We start from the raw sequence: 19,645 nt of genomic DNA, 5'->3' as shown, positions 1-19,645 counted from the left end.
ATCCATTTTTTTATCCATTATATATTTTTTGTCTTAACACCTATGTTTCCTGGAATAAATAAAATGACCTCATTTTTTTCTTTGGTTAATATTTGCCTTGTGTGATTTCATCTATCCTTACCTTTCTGCTATAGAGGTCTGATTTAATTACACTGAGTATAAGGGTATGTTCTATATGATACTGTTTTTTTGAAATCTGATTTCTTATTGGATTAGTATGTGTCAAATTTTATAAGCATTTTATATCTGCTTGAAAAGCATGTGCATTCTCCAATTGTTGGGTGTAGAATTTATGTATTTTAATTAAATCAAGTTAAAAAAAAAAAACAGGGAGTTCCCTGGTGACCTAGAGGTTAGGATTCTGGGCTTTCACTGCCGTGGCCCAGGTTCAATCCCTGGTCAGGGAACTGAGATCCCGCAAGCCACACAGCACTGCCAAGATAAATAAATAAATAAATAAATAAATAAATAAATACGTTTCTTAATTTGTTGCTCAAATATTTTATATTTTGAAAAAATTTTTTCTGTTCAACCTTTAATAAGGGAGGTTTCCTAAAATGTACAACTGTGATTGTGGTTTGTCATATTTTCCCTGTAGTTCTTGATCAATTTTTGCTTTACATATATATTTATTTATATTTATATTTTATATATTTGGAATTATTATACCTCCCTGATGAACTGAACGTCTTATCATTAGTAATTACTTTTCCCGCATATGCTTTTTGTCTTAGGGTCTAAATTGTATGAGATTAATAACGCTACCTCAATTTTTCTTTGGTTTATATTTGCACCTATAACTTAGTCTATTTTGCTCTTTCAAACTCTCCATAGCCTTATGCTTTGAGTGTGTAACCTATAAACAGCTTATAGTTAAATTTTTTTTTTAATATGTCTGATAATATCTTTTAAGTGGAAAGTTTAATCCCCACAGGTTCATTAAGATTTTTGATATCTGGACTTTTTTTTTACCATCTTCCTTTAAAAATTCTATTTGTGTACTTTTTTCCCATGTATCCTCTAAAAAAGGATACATTAAAAAAAAGATTGAATTTTATGGGTGTTGTTTATTTTGTTGTCCATTTTTCTCCTCTAAAGCTTTGGAAGTTATGTACTCATTTCCTACTCTTTCATTAGTTATCCCTAAAGTTATCAAAATATGCATAACAAAGTCCTAACTCACTAACTCCAGACAATTCAAGCACTTTAGAACACCTTAATTCTGATCAATCTCCCTGCAAACTCACATAATAGTGTTGTCCAATAACTCAGTCTATCCCTTTTTAACTGCATAAATTAGGCATGCTATGGCTGTTGAGACTTACTCACAGTTCCCTGGTCTTTGTTTATGTGAAAATGTCTTTGCTCTTATTTTTGGAAGGTAGTTTTGACAGGCAGGGAATACTAGGTTGACTTTTTTTTTTTCCTCCAAAACTGAATGGTATTCCTCCGTCTTCTGGTTTCCACTGTGGCTGATATAAAGTCTACTGTTAACCTAATAGTCTTTTCTGAATAGTTGAGCTGTTGTTTCTCTTTAGCTGCTCTAAGGAATCTCTCTGCCTTAGCATGTCAATTTTTACTACAAGATGTCTATGACTGAATTTATTTGTATACAGATGGCCCCCAACTTATGATGGTTTGACTTACAATCTTTCAACCTTAGGATGGTGCAAAAACCATATGCAGTCAGTAGAAACCGTACTTTGAATTTTGAATTTGGATCTTTTACTGGGCTAATAATATGCAGGATATGTGGTACGATACTCTCTTATGATGCTGGGTTGAAGCTCCCAGTCAGCCACATGATCAGGAGGGGAAAAAAACCAATACATTTACAACCATTCTGTACCCAGACAACCATTCTGGTTTTCACTTTCAGTACAGTATTCAATAAATTACATAATATAGTCAACACTTTATTATAAAATAGGCTTTGTGTTAAAAGATTTTTCTCAACTATAGGGTACAAGTGTTCTGAGCACATTTAAGTTAGGCTAGGCTAAGCTATGATATCAGTAGGTTAGTTGTATTAAATGCATTTTTGATTTACGTTATTTTCAACTTATACTGGGTTTATTGGGACATAAACCTATCATTAGTCGAGGAAGATCTGCATATTCTGCTCAGCATAAGCTATCCTATTTTGTATCTGTGTGTTTATGTCTTTCATCAGTTTTAAGAACTCATCTGCCATTATCTTCTCAAATATTGATTGCTTATCTTCCATTCAATATTCTTTTCTTCTGGGACTCTAATTAGATGCATGTCAGAACAGCTTCTTGTATTTTCATATCTTAATATCCACTTTTGATATTTTCCATAGCCCTCCCCTCTCTTAAGTATTCTGGCTAATATCTTCAGATTTAACTTCTGATTAACTCATTTGCTAATATATTACTTAACTTATCCATATGTTTTAAATTTCAATAATTCGATTGTCCATTCAAAAATGCTATTGTTTCTTTTTTGAATATTCCTGGTTATTTATAGTCTCATGTAGCTTGATCAATTTATAAGTGTAATTTTCATTTCTTTAAACATTTATTAATTATTATTTTCTAAATGAAAACTGCTGATCTGAAGTTCCTGGGTATCTAAAGCTATTATTTGCTTTTCCTACTGATTTCACATGTAGTGATTTACATCCACACTCATATGGTAAACTGTTGTAATGTGGAAGCTCATATAAGGTTTATCTTAAGCCATACGTAACATGGAGGTGAAAACTGGAGTATTTTCCTGGAGATAAATCTGTGTTTACTTCTGACAGGAGCCAGAGGAAGGCAGTAATGTCGAATCACATTAGCCAACTTCAAGGTGCCAGCTTAGAGTGAAACCCATGGATTCAACGCCCTCTCTCTGTCAGTGACTCTGGGCTTAGTCTCAATATAACTGCAGTATCAATGTCAGCATTTTTCATCCATGCAAACTTGCATTCCCTGCTTGCTCTCCCCAGTCTGGGTTTAGCTCACTTTTGGTGAAGGGGTGAAGAGAAAAGCTTCAGAACTTTCACTTAATTTATGGAAGTCTAACAAGTCACTAAGAAATTATGTTTTATCTGGTATAGTTGCTTTGTAAGGAGATATTCCTCCCACGACTCTAGAAACACAAAGTTATAACACTGAAAATGTTGATTAGGAGAATGGTAGTCAATTAGAGAATGGGTACACTGGTTAATTAAATAATATATAATAAAAGAAATGGAGTGTGAGAAACAAACATGAGTGGAATATAACAATTCTGTCATGATGTGAACTACGGGGTATCATAAGTAAATATGAAACATAAAGAAAGGAGAACTGGCCAAGTTTCACTTACTAAATGGATAATGTTGGCAGTTCAACTCAGGTTAAACTGGTTCTTTAGGAAAATGCCTATGGAATGAAATCCACACTGAAGTTTTTCTCCGATAGCTTTAAATCAACTCTCTTGCTTCTTAGCTGTAGTTATTTTATAGCTACATGATTTCACACATTGTACAGCTCTCTGTTTGTGCTATCTTTTTTAGTACACTGTAAGTCTTGTACATAAAGTACTCAAAAGCCTAGAATATTCCCCAGTAATAACAGAGTTGTGGTAAAATTTTCCCAACATGAATAATATGAATAAATATAAATTTAACTAGAAAGATAGTATTGTGATGTGGTAAACTTCTCTCCTCCTACACTACCTTCAAAATGTAGCATTTGGGCGAAGTGCTTTGATAGCAGATTAAGTTTTCAACATTCATGAGACTATTTGTTTTCACATCCCTGGAGCCTCCACTGTTCAACTTTCAGTAGAGTTTCTTTATACTTCTTACCAAGCTGTGGCTCCTGAAACAGTAAGTCTCCAAATTTCAAATATTTCTAAAAGAACTCAGGCAGAGCACCTTAAAGGACCTAGGATCACACAAACTACATCAGGTTTTAAGAATAAGTGTGAGAGGATTATAATGACCTAGAGACAAGTGCTGCTAATTATTTTTAATCTAATAAAATACTGAGAAGGTTGACTTAAGTTGACTTAAGTTCAAAATGTACTTTCATTTTGTGTGTCCTCAGAAGGGTTCCAAGACCATACAATAGTCAAAGATTAAATTAAAACTCACCATGGAGATTTTGACTTATTCATGAAGTCACTTATTATACTGTGAAGTCAAAATCTCACAAGGATCTCATTTATTTAGATGTACTCACGGAACACCTATTACCATCCTGGCACTACTACGCTAAATCGTGCAGATACAGCAATGAACAAAATAGGACTAGTCTCTTCCCTCTGGAGCTTACTTTCATTACTGAATATTAATTAAACTCTGAGATTATTCTGTAGTATTTTTATTCATATTTATTTCTTAGATTTTTTTTGTTTGTTTAACCAAAACATATGGAATCTCTATTTTTCCAGCCAAGTTTTCAACCAATAGCCTCAGCTTCCTCAAAAAAAGCCACTCATCCAAGGGATCTGGTATCTACATGCATCAGTGTGTGTGTGTGTTGGCTAATTTCTTCATGATTAAAAAAAGCCTCCTCCTTCAAAAAAAGAATGGGTTATCTAATTTCTACATCGCTTAAGAAATGTACATGCACAGTATACACACAAACAAGGCTCGGAAGAAAGCTAATGTCTGCTTGCCCCAGAAATAAATAAGCATGCAGCTAACATCAAAAGAGCCAGAAACACTCACTGCAAGTGTGAACACATATTTGATCACAGGACTGTGTCTTTCCCAGGGCTGACCTTATAAATTAAACAGTGTAAATCTCAAGGAAGTGTTTTCTGAACGTTTAGATCCACTGTGAACATTAGGATGCCCTTCAAATTAACATGTAACATTGTTAGCCTATTGTTGGACATAAACTGCTTCATTACTGGTGACTGAGAAAACAGACACACAATGGTACTAACACACAACTTTTTAAAAGAATGGGAGGAACTATTTAAAATATCGGGATGTGAAAATTTAAATAACCAGATTTTTAAACTAGGATATTGAGTTTGCATATGGAAAAGCCCTTAAAAATAGTAAATAAAGCTCTTGACTTTGATGCTTAGAGGCATGATAACAAGAGTACCCAATACTCTGGAAGTAATATCTGAATGCACTATGCTACCAGGATTTTGCTAAATCATAAGTTCCATAAGGGCACTATGTTTATGTTCTTTTCTCCTATTTTATAATCAATGCCTGGCACTGTGTGTATTTTTGGAGTTAATTAGTTAAGAAATGAATACATAAATGAAATAAAGATATGTATTCTAAACTCATCTCTAGAAAGTATGAAAGATTAATTGGGAAAGTTAATGTCTATAACGAGAATAAGATGAAAGTAGATGGAAAACACTAACACACCCTACATCTATTTACAAATCTGAAACAACTTAAGCAGCTTTACTCGCTCAGAGTGTACAGAAACCCAAAGTCACACATATTACAGAATTCTCTGCTTCACATTACTGTCTGTACGCAAAACAAGGATGTTGCTTAATTTTTTAAAACTAGAAGAATGTCCGATTTCATTTTAAAAGAAAAACGAGCAACATGTTCTCAAGCAGATTCTTTCCCAGTTGGAATAGAGAATAGTACATATTATAGTGGCATCTTTCATTTGGAAGTCTCTCCATCAAAAATCATGGGATATGGGGTCATACTTAGCGAGGACAAATTAATGAATTGCGGTAAAACCATCAGCAATATCAGCATCATTGAGAATTTTAAAATATATTCAGTAGATGGTATGAAACATAAGAGTAAACAGTTTGAAACAAGTGACCAAATTAAAATCTGTGGTTATCACATCTACCAATATAGAATCTGCAGTCTATGATCTTACAGAACATGATCTTGTTCTATAACTGCCCAAGGTCACCACAATCATTCCCAACAATTCTTGGGTCAGCCCTCTGGAGACTTTCTATCATTTTCTCACTATTTTTCCCCCGTACGGCTTACCTGTAGTGTCGGGAAATCTCTTCTTCCACCTGGGTAATGAAATCACATTTGGTACATGAGTGTTCTTTGCTTTCCTTGACAGCCGGCTGCCCATCCGATCCTTGCAGGTGATTGCCTTCTTGTTTGACGTCCGATGCTTGGGACTCATGCACGCTCTCGTAATGAAAGAGGAGCACATCCACGTCGGGGGTGGAGAAGGAGCACTGGTGGCACTGGTGTTTGACCCTTGAGCTTCCGGCTGCCCCCGGAGACAAGTGCAAAAGCAAGAGTGCACAGTGGGAGCAATTACTTTTTCTGCAAGCAAATGGATAAGTAATTTCTCCAAGGTGCTTTTCTGGGCTGCAAAGGCCTCTGGGACAGAATGGACAGTGTTTAATGGTACACTTATGAATGTTATGGAGCTGTTGATAATGACGGAGAAGTGGCCCCACTACAATAACGTCGGGGCCATGGCTTTTGGAATATCTGAAGTCGCAGAACTGACAATTGTAGCTCGTGACCATATTATCCTCTGCTCCCTTGCTGGAGAAGTCCTTCTTCTTCGCCCCACTAGAGCCCTTGTCTGCCTTGGTCATTGGCTCCCCTTCTGCACTTTTGGCTAGATCATTCTGATTAATGACAGAGCCCCTGGACAGCTTGTCATTCAATTCTGGGTTAAGGCCACCTGACGGTGCTCCTCCATGCTGCTTGCCGTAATGTTCTAGCAGCTTAAGTGAGCTCGATGACTCGCAGCTGAAACTACAAAATTTACACCAGTAGTAACTGGTGGCCTCTGTACCATTTTGTCTGGAATCAAGGGGTTTGATGGGCACCGAGTAACCAACAGGAGTGTCATCTCCTGCCTTGACTGTGATCTTGTCCTGCCACTTTCCCAAGTCTCCGGAATCACTGGACCGAAGTGCAGGGATGGATTTGTTAGAGTTCTTCTCCGAAGGTTTTGCACCCTCAGAGGAGGGGAGAGAAGCTTTTATTTTGTTCGGGTGAGTCTGAAGAAAATGTTGTTCTAGTTCCGTTGATGAGTTGCCCATATAAGTGAAATTGCAGAATTTACAGCGGAAGTACTTGGTGTTTCCTTGGCAATCTGGTGTTTTCCGTCCAATGCCAATGAATGTCCCACCTGAAGTGACCTGGCATAGAAGAAATGGATGTTACTTTAAAGGTATCATTAATTCAGTGCTTTTTATGGGAGGGAGGAGGTGACACTGCCAAGTATTCCACATCCAAAAATACAATAGTACTTCTGCTTATTATGAAATCACTTGAATAATCAGAGCCAAAGAAATTCACTCTTCATTACTCAATAGCAACTCTATGAGAGGCTCATTATGCAAAACATTTTTGGCCAAAGTATCTGATGAAGGTAAGTAATAAAAGTACTATAACTAATGCAAAGGATTTAATAGTATATACTTAAAAAAAAAAAAACCTACGAAGAAGACTTTCAATTAAAGAGGTTTTACTACTGCCTCCTTCAAATCCCATTCCCACGGAAGCAGCCAAATCACGTGGGGATTTCTTCTCACAAAGCTAAGGGTTGCCATCAAAACCAGGGGCAGTTGCTCAGAGATTACTCAACGCAGGTGTCCTCCAAAGAAATCCTCTGTTCAGTTCCTACAGCAATAAGGCTGCAAAGATGAAGTCTATCTTTTGGGTAAAATAAAGGTGCTAAATGACCACACAAAATGGCTTATGGTTAAAGCCCGAGCATGCACAATTAGACTGAAAGTAAAACGAAATCATCGGTGGGCTTGAAATCTTGGTGAAGGAGGATCAATGTAAGGAGTTTAAAATGTTTCCCAATCTAGGACAAATGAAATAAAGAAAACCTTCCAGGGCTTTTTTTTGATTAAGGCTCTGTCTCATAGAAAAGACTCAGCCCCTCCCATGAGCGGGTCATGGGGACAGTCAAGGGCCAAAATAAAATAATTTCACCATAAAAATCACCACAGCTCTGTTTTCTATCCAAAATTATAAAATTGTGTATAGTGTTAGGGCAATCAAGGCCTTCAAAGGGCATTTTATCTAAAACTCTTCTCTGGGTGCACCACATCAGGCAGCATAACTAAGTGCCACCACCCAGCAGCCAAAATTCATTGTTTAAAAGAGTTTTTGACAGAAATGCTCCAAAGGGGGAGAAATTTCCTCTTTCAACAATCAGGGAATTTTTGAATTTTTCCAGCAACCAGATGTAATAGATTAAGCACGTGGCATAATCGTGTTCTTCCTTCTTCCACAGCTGCTCAAAAATGACATGTGTGATCACTGCTCACATCCAAATCACTCCATGAGAAAAGTCTCGAGCATCTCAAAATCATTTAAAAGATTCTACTTAATATGCAAATAATATTCCTTTAGCGCACTGAGAGACATAGTTGTTCTCTACTACACAGGACTAAGATTGAAGTCCGTTCTGCCACTTAAAGAGAGGTGTGACCTGGATCAAATTACTTAACCTCTCTGGCCAACAGTTTCCTCACTGGGGGCCACCTTTAAACTTACTTCCAATATTACAGTTGGAGGAAATGTGCATGAACGCATCAACAGCTCATTTACTGTACACTAAGATTAATAAATTATGAAGTTCTCCCACAACCGTTAATCGAAGGATGACAATATTCCACTTTAAACAGTGTCTATATTCACCATGGCAAACACCCAGATTTCAGTCTGTTGACAGCAGAGCATTATCTAAGCAGAAGGGCAAGAATGGGGGTCACCCTCCCAGGCAGCAACCTGACAATTAATCACTGGTGTAAAGGATGTCAAAGCCAGACGACACAAGAGAAGTCTAACACCATTCTAACCTAACACTTTAGTGACCAAAGCAAATAAAATTTGCACTGAAATGTAATGCATAATATTGCAAAATTCATCCATTTCCCAATTCGCTAGAGGTGAGAAGAACCTTGTTTTCAAAAACAAAATGAACCTTTCAGTGGGATGTCACCTACTCAGGTACTTGGTTCAGGAACTTCAACTTGAATCAAAAGGAGCAAATTCAGAACTACCCCAACCATCTCTAATGTGAGCAAAGAAAGCTAGTGTACAAGCTCTAGACATGGAAATTTGCTTCTCTGAGCTACCACATTGCTTCAGAGTTGCTGAGTTTCCTTAACAGAAAATGTTTCGAACTTCTGCTTGTAGAACAGGGATTCCTGAGAAACCATGACACATCATCACGATTTCTTTGATTTTGCAATCTTCAAGCCTCATGTTCCATGCCCACACTGAGAGGGCTGAGCAAAGAGTACATACAGTCTTAAGAAAGCCCTAAACTTATGATTTTGAAGGGAATTTAAATTATTATGAAGCATCACAACATCCCTTCCAGTATTTGACATCAACTTTAAGAGTCAGAAAATCCACGCTAAGAAAGACTAATATCAGGTGAAGAGAACATTTCATACCAAAAACCGCCAGTAAATCATTTTGGTCTGGGATTAACTAAGCTACTATGAAAACTGCATTAAATCTTTAAAGTTGGCAGTGTCTATGTGTCTAAAGGTTGTGTCTTCAGCCAACTCCATTGTTTAGGATGCTTTTAATGCTTATATACTTTATGCTGAAAAGTGCCTTCAGACTACCCACTGCCCTTTCAAAAACCACCCAAGCAACCAAATAACACAAGGATCTAACTTAATGGCAAGAACAAAAATACTGACACTTGTACAGATTATCTATTTGCCTTCCTGATAAATAGCAGTTAATCATATTAGTATTACCTATTATTAAAAGCTAATATAATATTAGAATTACATATCTTACATATTATAAAAGCCAACTTTGGAAAACATAATTACTCAGTGTTCTATTCCTTTTCTCTTTCCAAAATAAGGTTTTAAGGTTACATTTGTGGCCATTTCTATGCTATCTCTATAAGAGATGTACCTTAAGTCATGGTGAAATATGACTGTTGTACAATATATCATTTAACTGAATTCTGAAATAAAATATAATTTATTATTTTAGGACACCATACCTAAGACTAAACCATACCCATTTCATGTTCATGACCCACAAATGCTGACTTAAAACAATTCTTTTCTAGGTTAAACCCAAATACACAGGAAGAACAGTTAATGCAAAATCAATGTTTTGCAGCAACAGTTTATTTAATCTTATTGCCAGGAAACAGCACCTACACATTCAGAGAATTATTTCAAACTTTCCAAACGGTTGAACCCAGCAAGGAATAGAAAAACTTATTCCCTAGCTATGGCTATACTAAAAAGAGACCACAAGCAGAACAAAGAGTGTAAACTTCAGTCTTTCTTCTTTTGCTAACCAGAACTTTAATGATAACGCATAATCCAGCAGTGCCTTTGATACAGACATCCACATTTAAAAATTCCTATTAAACTGCAAATTCTGTTTGGACTAAAAATTACACGTATTCATTCATCTATTTAGTAGCTACTGGGTATTTAGCTTGTGCCAATCTCTGTGACAGACATCAGGATACAACAGTGAAAAGCTAGACCGCAACTCTGCTTTTAAATTACTTATATTTTAAGATCAAAATTTGTAGGTAAAATCCTTTATTTATTTGTATTTATCTTTACTTGCATTTGTTTGCTCCCAAGGGAAGTTCTCAAGTTAAATCCTGTAGAAAGACACACTATTTAACCTTCTGGCACCTCAGTTTCATCATCTTTGTGGCTATAAATAATATTGTACACTTTGCCATTTTATAGGATTATCGTGAGGATAAAGTGAGAGAATGCATCCAAAAAGTGATCTGCAAAAGTCTACATCACTGCTGTCCAACAGAACTCTGAGTTGATGGAAATGTTCTGTAGTCTACCCTGTCCAATACGGCAACCACTAGCTAAGTGCTACTGAACACTTGAAACAGAGCTAGTGCAACTGAAGAACTGATTTTTTAAAATTTAATTTGTCGTTTTTATGAATTTTTCATAAATTTAGTTTTAATGAATTGAAATTTAAATAGCCCCATGTAGCTGGTGAATACCATATCAGACAGCACACTCTACAGTACTATTCACATGAATGGGACTAATAAAATGAACTATCTCTTTGAATTTCTCCTGCCAATGAAATGAAAAGACTAAACAGAAGGGGAAGTGGTAAAGTCAAACTCAAATACTTGTCACCCCTAGTATTCTTAGCTGTAAACGTAAAAGATCAATTCTGTTGTTACTAAGCTAATGCTTCCATTTACATTCCTTCTTGGACTGAAGGAATGGTATTACATTCATCTTTGGAAGTAAGCAGGAGCTCGATACACTTTGGTTGAATGAACGAACTAGTTATTGGAGATGTGAAATCTCCCACTTACTTGGGCTACGGGAGCTATACTAATTCACGGCCCTAGTATCATTGACTCAACCTGACATATGGGCTTCTTCAAAAGACAAGACAAACTGCATCTTTCAACCCAAAAACAAATGACTATGGGGTCATTTGCTTGTGAATTAGAGCTATACAGAAACACCCAAGATACCTGTTAAGGCATGAAAAAGAACAAATTTTAAGTTGTTTTTCACTGATTGAGGACTCTGATGCCTTTTTATTCTATTTTAACCTCAGTTCTAAAAACTCTTCCTTCCATGTAGTTTGTTCCATGCCTTTCATTTATAATTTATCTACATATGGCTTTTCACAAAAATGTTTCACTACAGAAGTTAAAAATATAAAAGGTTGGCTTTTTTTCAAGGTCTTTAACCTCAATTTAGCTCTTTCCTCCTAATAATATGGAACAAAAACTAGTAAGAAAAGTATCTAAAAGAATATGTCAAAGGGAAAGATCTTTTAAAGCCTCAGAACTCTTAAAATGACACTTTAGCAAATGTACTTATTTTCAATGGAACAAAAAGAGTTGTTTGAACTAAACACAAACTCTTCCTCAGATGTGGTTCATATTCAAGGACTGTAATTGATAGCAACAGAGACAATTAGAAGGGTACTAATTTAAAAGGACTTGAGGTTACGGGCTGATCGTCAAAAAAGTAAAACCACGACTGTAAAAAACTAAGTTGTTAAAAATCACTGTTCAAATACTGAAGTCACAAATAACGTGAAGAAATCTGTCAGGGCCAATCTTGGCTGAAAATAACTAAATTCAGAATCAATGTGCTAATCTACATAGGGAATGTTTCCGCGTTGTACAATGCTTCAAAACACACTGCAGAATATAGAGTGTGCCTCAACGATGTACCTTTGATGGAAATTAAGTATTTAAAAATTTCAATAACAAATCTAATTAAACGGCAGTCACCTCAGTCGCATGCTATCATAGCCTATTCTTTGTGTCGCTGGAATAAATCCCATATACATCTTTGTCATTGGATTTATAAGAGCCAACTAATTTTTTGGGGGGTGAGGGCAAAACCTAAATTGGTAGAGGTGAAAATATAAGGGTAAAATACCGCTTATCCTTAATTATCTACATTTTTATAATAAATGTTTTGTATTTACAATAATAAACAGTCTATCCCAAACTGGTTTTCTCATTTTACTCAGCATAATATCAATCTAATTTTCTATGGTTATTTGGTATTTGGACAGATAGAAAACCGGTAAACCTTGAAGTCAGTCTCACTAATTTAGAAGGTAATCTCTTAGGGGAAAATATGCAAAAGAAAACTGAAAACGCAGTGCAAGTGGATGGTAAGACTGAGTACATTATCCACAGCGTTCCTCTCCTCCAGCTGATCTGCCATTGCCGCTGGCTCATAACGGAGATAAACAATAATTGCATGTTTGTCCTAAAGAGGGTCTAAATGAGAAAACAGAGTTGAATCACTGTGCAACATCCTTCCTCCAGAGAAGGGTGATTTGTGGCATGCCTACTATGTGCCAAGCACTGGGAGACACAAGGAAATGACAAAGTCCCAAACCGCCAACGTGTCTGCATTTTAGTGCATAAAGTTCCCAGGTAAATAGATGACAACAGTGGAATATGTGCTTCTGCTGAAAGCTGTACCAAGTTCCATGACCACACAGAGGAAAAGCACCTAACCTACACTGACTGGTCCACAAAGGCTTCCGGAAGGAGGTGACAACTGAACTGTGGACAGATGAGTTGGCATTTGGGATGAGCCTCAAAGGCAGTGATCTCAGAAAGGTTTTTCAGGTGCAGGAAACAAAATGAGTAAAGCATAAATGAGGATGAAACAGTGCAAGTTTCTTTCAGGAAATGTGGAGGAAGTTTGGGGGTGAGAGAGAATTTGGAAAAGTGATGTCTTAATGGAGAGTCTACATTGAATTATACAAGTATAATTAAAACGATCTGCTTTTTTTATAGAAAGTAGACCTATACTTCGTACAAAACACAGGAAGACAGATCTCTAAGTGGAATTTTTAAAAATTAAAGAAAGGAAGGAAGGGAGGGAAGGAGGATGGGTAAGAGAAGAGATGGAGGACAGGAAGGATAAAGAGGAAGGAGGGAGGAAAAAGAACAGAAAGAAACAGAAACCAAAGGAAGGCGAGAAGGGGGAGGAAGGAAGGGAGAGCAGATGAGAAGAGAAAGCACAGAAGGGAACAGAAAGAGAAAGTAAATAAGTAAAGAAGCCACTAAGAATTTACTAAGTAAACATTAAGGGTGGTGCGGGGGTGGGGGGCGGGGGTACTTCCCTGGTGGCGCAGTGGTTAAGAATCCACCTGCCAATGCAGGGGACATGGGTTCGAGCCCTGGTCTGGGAAGATCCCACATGCCGCGGAGCAACTAAGCCCGTGCACCATAACTACTGAGCCTGCACTCTAGAGCCCACGAGCCACAACAACTGAACCCACGTGCCACAACTACAGAAGCCCACGCGCCTAGAGCCCATGCTCCACAACAAGAGAAGCCACCACAATGAGAAGTCCGCGCACCACAACGAGCTCACCACAACTAGAGAAAGCCCACACACAGCAACGAAGACCCCACGCAGCCAAAAATAAATAATAAAATAAAATAAATTAAAAAAACAAAAAAGGGTGGTGCTGGGGAAAGAATAAAGAAGGAAAGACAGGACAAATCACTCCATTGTTTGGACAGAGATACAAATCAGAAAGACATCCAGGAGAACTGACATTTCCAGCCTGACTGACTTGAAAATGGCAGTCTAGAAAAAAGGAGAGGAACACAAAGTTGTTTTAGGGAAGGAACTAACAACTTTACTTCTACACATGTCGACTTTGAGATGCCAGTTGGAATATCGAGGTGGAGCTACCTGCCCATCAGCTGGAAAAACAGGTCTTAGAACAAACCACTGTTTATTATTAAGATTCCCAATATGTTACTGGACTCATGAAAGAATGCAGGTGTTCTTTATCTTACATCAACAGGTCATCTAAATATTAAAGGAGAATTGCTGGACAATTAGACTTTCTTTGAATTCTCAAGCCCCTCATGGCAGCCCCCAGTTTCTTCACTTTCAGCATCCGGGGACCTCACACAGCTCTGAGCATGGCTGGGGAATGAGTACACTCAAGTTAGACAGTCTAAAAGTATTCTGAGTTCCTCTGCCTCCACACCCATTCCATTACTTACTCAAAGGCAAAGAGTAAAACCTTAATTACCCAGCCTTGGAGAACATAAATGGAAGCTGGGTGCATCTCCTTAACACTGAATCTTCACAGAAAAACCAACCTAGATTGTGCCTAGTAATCAAAAGAGGGGAATACAACTCTCAGACCATCTACTGAATCATAAAATCCTGAAACGAAGTCCTTCAAACAAGGGGACTATGAAGTAAATCAAATACATGGATGAAGTGTCCCTTAATGTGGGGATAAAGCACTGCATCCTTAATTGATAAAATCAAAATTCGGCCCTTATGCACTCTATCAGAACTGGTTTCTGCAGCCAAAGTACCAGTGAAAATGAATCACAGTAATTAAGAAAAGACAAATCAGCAAAATTAATTCTCTTTTCAATGATTTCAATTATAAGCTAGTAAGTTCAAATAAGGCAGCATTACACTCCAGGGTTTGGATAAGAGATCATCTCAAAGAAATCGCTGAAGTCCCCAAATTCAATGCAATTCACAGAGTATGCATCAAACAGCCCTGGTGTACCAGTCTTATATCTCCTCCCTTACATGCGGCTGGTCTGTCTTCCATTGCTTTTCTAGTTGCAGTAAACTCAGTCTTACAATTGGGAAGGCCATATATCATAGTGGTTGTGAAGACAACTTTCTGTAGCCTATCTACCCTGGTTTACACCCCATTTACCCCACTTCAACTCTGTGAGCTTGGGCAGGTTACTTTCATCCCTCTATGTCTGTTTCCTCATTTTTTAAAATGGACATAATAGTAGTGTCAACTTCAAAGGTTTTTATGAAGATGAGTTAATTAATACACATAAAGAGCTTAGATCTACATATACACATAAGAAACCCTTAATAAATGCTAGCTCTTATTAGGACTGAATCCAAAACTGGGGGAAAAAACAGGACATATGTGTAATTTTGATTATGGAAGCTAAAAAATAAAAGAAGGATAGATCACATTTAAGGTAATACAGAAAAATAAATTTTATATTTGATTTCCAATTAAAATTAAACATGGTCTTCTCTGATATTCTGAACATGCATAACATTGACTTTAAACTTCAGAATCATATGATGAAGAATTCAAGAGGTCTATGGTCTAACGATTTTCAGACACAGACTCCAGGAAGGAAATCAGAAAATGAAAGAGAACGGCTCTTTCTCTCCACTTTCCTGGAGTTAGCATACTACTCATGTATCTGTGTTTCCAACAGCTGCACATATGCTATAATTACAATGACCCAAGAAACAAAAAGCACTGAATAATCTGCTGACTTGATATGGTTAGCAGAACATGCCATTTGGAGATAAAATTTTTATTGAGTTGAATAATGCTAAATTCGATTGAATGCACTGATAACCATGATTCCTTCTTCTAAACATTCTGCTTAGAGAGAAATACAGATATTCAAGAAAGTGATACATGTTCTCTAAACGATGGCAAATAGACTGAAAATCAAAAAGGGACTGACATTTATCATACTGACCCTCTTGTAACAAAGCCAAATGGAGATTTAACCATCATGCAGGTAAAAGGATTAGTGAAGATGGTCAAACTGTTCCATCCCTGTGGCTGCATTATAAAGCTCAGCTATCTTCATGATGAAAATAACCTGGTAAATGCCAGAACACTGCTTTGCTTTTATGGCCTTAGGGTGAGCATATGTTTTATTTTGCACACTTTATTACTTGTTAAAGAGACACGGTCCTGAAAATAAGTATGGGTTCATATGCCAAACATTCCGTACTCTAGAGAGAGTCTGAAGTGATTCAAATCTCATTCACCAGCGTTTCTAAAGAGCAATTGTCCTCAACTCAGAAGAACAAAGCAACAGAACCTGCTAAGATCTACAGCTTCCCTCCTGCTCCAGGATCAAAGGAAACAGCAAGGCAAAAAATAAATATTTGGAGGTTAAAATTCAAGAAAATTCAAAATAGACCAAAATAAGATGAATGTTCTCTGGAGTTTTCTTTTTTTCCAGACCAAACTGTAACCCCCTGTTCAAATGAATGTACGGGCACATGTTAAGAATCTATAAAGCTCATGGAGTTAAATATGTTGAAAATGCAAACACAGAAGATGACTTCCTAGCTCGAAAATCTGTTCTTCCTGCTTCTAACGTGACATATTGTGCAACTCTGATAAAAAATATTTATAAAACAGAAACGCAGGGCTCCTAACTCAAACACAAGACAATCACTGAGATTCTTCTGTTAACCTTAAAATTTCATTCAGGGCCAAAATGAATTTAATAGCTGGCATCCTGTAGCTCCCTTCTTAGAGGCCTGAATAATGCAGAATAACAGGAAAGGTTTCCTAATATGAAAAGGCACCATATACACTGTGAGCATTTATAAACTTGGGCTAGCTTAAACACTTTCCCGTGGGAAGCACAACTTGACAAGACTCCGACTTTTATAACTTGATCTGAGGGCTAAGAGCTCCCCCATAAAGATGATGCAAACACCTTAATGCACCACACATTAAGCCCTAATGAAACAGCAAAGTCCGCGTTTAGCAACGCAGGCCTCCATTCAGCGATGGTTTAAATATAAGCATAATAAAGCAGATTAGAAAGAAAGAGGCTGTAATTACTTTCTGAAGAACTCAATCTCTTGTCCTATTATCGGTCTACACGTGAGCCTCAAGGGCTGAATACAGGTAGTAAAACTTGCATGAAGGGCTTAGCCACCATGCCACATCCATTATTTTTAAAAATTTAAGCACAATAATTGATAAAACACGCAGGGGAAATTTTAAAATTGAGAAACTAACATCCAGGTCAAGTCAATGAGTCCTAAGCTAGCCATTGTATCTTTCCTTATTTTTTCTTGGTAAAGGTCTATATCGCTTCTGATTTCAGGGCTGGGTATGCTACCTCATGGTGTGTGAAGGATCTGAATTCAACAGACTCAGAAATGACAGTCCAGATTTTATGATGGCCCTTTAAAATGACCTCCATTATCTGGCCGGGGCTTTGTCGATTATGAAGTACAAAGAAACGTTGTTTGACACTATTTTTACAAATTCGTAATTCTTTGACTTCATGATGTGTAATAAAACTTACACAGAAGTGGATACCATCAGTAAAAGCAGGTCAAAACTTCAATTATTAACTTCAATATATGTCAGATAATCTGAACTTGGAACTAGAAATCTTAAAATTTGTTTAAATTATTTCTTTTTCCCCAACCGTATATCTCATGTTTGCACTCAAGTCAGTTTGAATTATTTAAAACCATCCATGCCAAACCAAAATATAGATCAAAGCCACAGAGTCCTTAAGTCCTCCACTTCTGGCTTCTGTTCCTTTTTTCTTGGCCTAAAATGTCATAAATCTATCATTAACCACCAACTGTCCTGAATGTTAAAAAAAAAAAAAAAGTTTAATTGAAAAAGATTAATGAATCGCTCATCTATTACTTCAACTAGCTTAAATTACAGATTGATATCAATAATTCCTGGAATGGAATGATTATTTGTCTTTAATCCTCGTATTTACCAACATCTTCTTTATCAGAATACACACAAGCCATTAACTTGCTATCAATTTCTGACAAAACTGCATTAAAGAAATTCTGCAGTCAGCATTTTACTTCCCACAGCTTTTAGTCTCCACACAGCACACATGCCAAGGAAAGAACCTCTCAAACGGCATTTCAGCAACACAAACATATGTGGGTGAAAAAGGGGGATTTCAGATGCGCTTTTATTCAATTTACGCATATAGCGAAGCTGCCTGATATTTATTTCAGCATAAAAATATTAATAAGTTATTTATCTTCAGACATGTTTCTGCATCAACATCTGGTGTGTGTGTAAAGTATTCAAGATTAACATTTGGCCTAAAGTACATTTAGTGTGCTTTTCCCAAACTGAAGAAAGTTAACTCTCTTTAGGCTTCTTTCTCTCTCCAATTGTTTCTTCGAAAGAATCAGTCACTTTTTCCATAGATCGCTGTTTTCTATTTTTAGCCATATTATTTCTCGTTGGAAAAAAAAATTGATTTTAACAAGATTATCTCCCTCCATGCGATTTCCTACCATTTCTGTCTTCTTTACTGGGCACTGCTGCGAGGATTTAGGAGACAGCAGAGTCTAGGATCAGCTGTTTTATTTCTAGTTCTATTAGTTCAAACTCAGATAGCTCCCACATCTGTTTTATTTCTAAAATCACTGCCCAGGAAAAGTGTCCAGCTCGTTCTACCCAAACATAAACTTTACTATAAATAACTAGGAACCTAACAAATAACTGTTTGGGGGAAATGGAAGTGTGTTTAAAAATCTGAATTCTTCCAAACTATAGGCCCTTAGTAATCTTCGTTTTAGAGCCTTCCTGACAGCCCAGATCAGCTTCCCTCAGAAGTTGTCCCCAGAGTGAACAAACTGAAACCCCGGCCGGAAATCCAGGTATTAACATCATATTCCCCGCTAATTATAAAACACCATTTCACATACTGACATTATTCACTTCTAACCCTTTTATCTAAAACACGTATTTGCTTTCCAATCATAGTTTGACAGCAGAGTGTATCTGACACAAGCCAGTGAAATGATCTTTAATAAGACAGCAGTTCAAAGCATGTAGCTTTCATGCATAATAACTATGTTGGCTTAATTTGCTGCGCCACAGAAATCATTCTATTTGTGGAAATTCACAAAGTAAGATGGAATTTTGAGAGCTTTACAAAGATGAAACTGGCTTTTTAAGAGTTCTTCTTTATCTCCCTTAAAGTGAAAAGATTGCCATTCTGACGTTTTTAAAGGGCTTGGAAATTTCTCTTCTGATCCTTCTCACAAGTATTGCAAAATATATTCACTACCTGTTATTTATAACCCCTTTGCCTGTCTTTCTTAATTGGCACTAGGTCAAAAGAGAGGTCTAGAACAAATGTGCTGTAGCCACTGAGTTGATAAAAAATGATTGATATTTTCAGGGATTGAGGAGGTCAAGTAAGTGTGATGCGATTTCATTAGTTCTCAGGTACTTCTTCTAATCTTTCCTAAAGAAGGTTAATATTAAACCTAATATGTTTTGAAAACCCTGGCCTAATAATACAATAAAAATCTACAGACTGTAACAGAAACTAATACACTTTCTCAAGCTGATTGTCAGTTTCAACTATACTAAAATTGCTAAAATGAAATGAATACATTACTTGAGTCCGTTCTGCATTTCATTCTATTTGAAATGGTAGGGTTTTTTTTTTTA

General features: G+C 36.8%; 1 protein-coding gene across 5 annotated transcripts in view; it reads right to left on the bottom strand.

Annotated features, from left to right (window-relative positions):
* Nucleotides 1-19,645, bottom strand: part of TRPS1 (transcriptional repressor GATA binding 1) — a 257,232-nt gene that overhangs the window by 188,974 nt on the left and 48,613 nt on the right. For all 5 annotated transcript variants that reach the window (XM_057532194.1, XM_057532198.1, XM_057532197.1 and 2 more), the window contains one exon: nt 5,936-7,062. In XM_057532194.1, the coding sequence (XP_057388177.1) occupies nt 5,936-7,062 (1,127 nt within the window). The remainder of the gene's footprint in view (nt 1-5,935; nt 7,063-19,645) is intronic.

Source organism: Balaenoptera acutorostrata, chromosome 17 (genome assembly GCF_949987535.1).
Source record: "Balaenoptera acutorostrata chromosome 17, mBalAcu1.1, whole genome shotgun sequence".
NCBI lineage: Eukaryota > Metazoa > Chordata > Mammalia > Artiodactyla > Balaenopteridae > Balaenoptera > Balaenoptera acutorostrata.
Note: the sequence above shows the minus strand (reverse complement) of the source record. Positions and strands in the feature narration are given on the sequence as shown.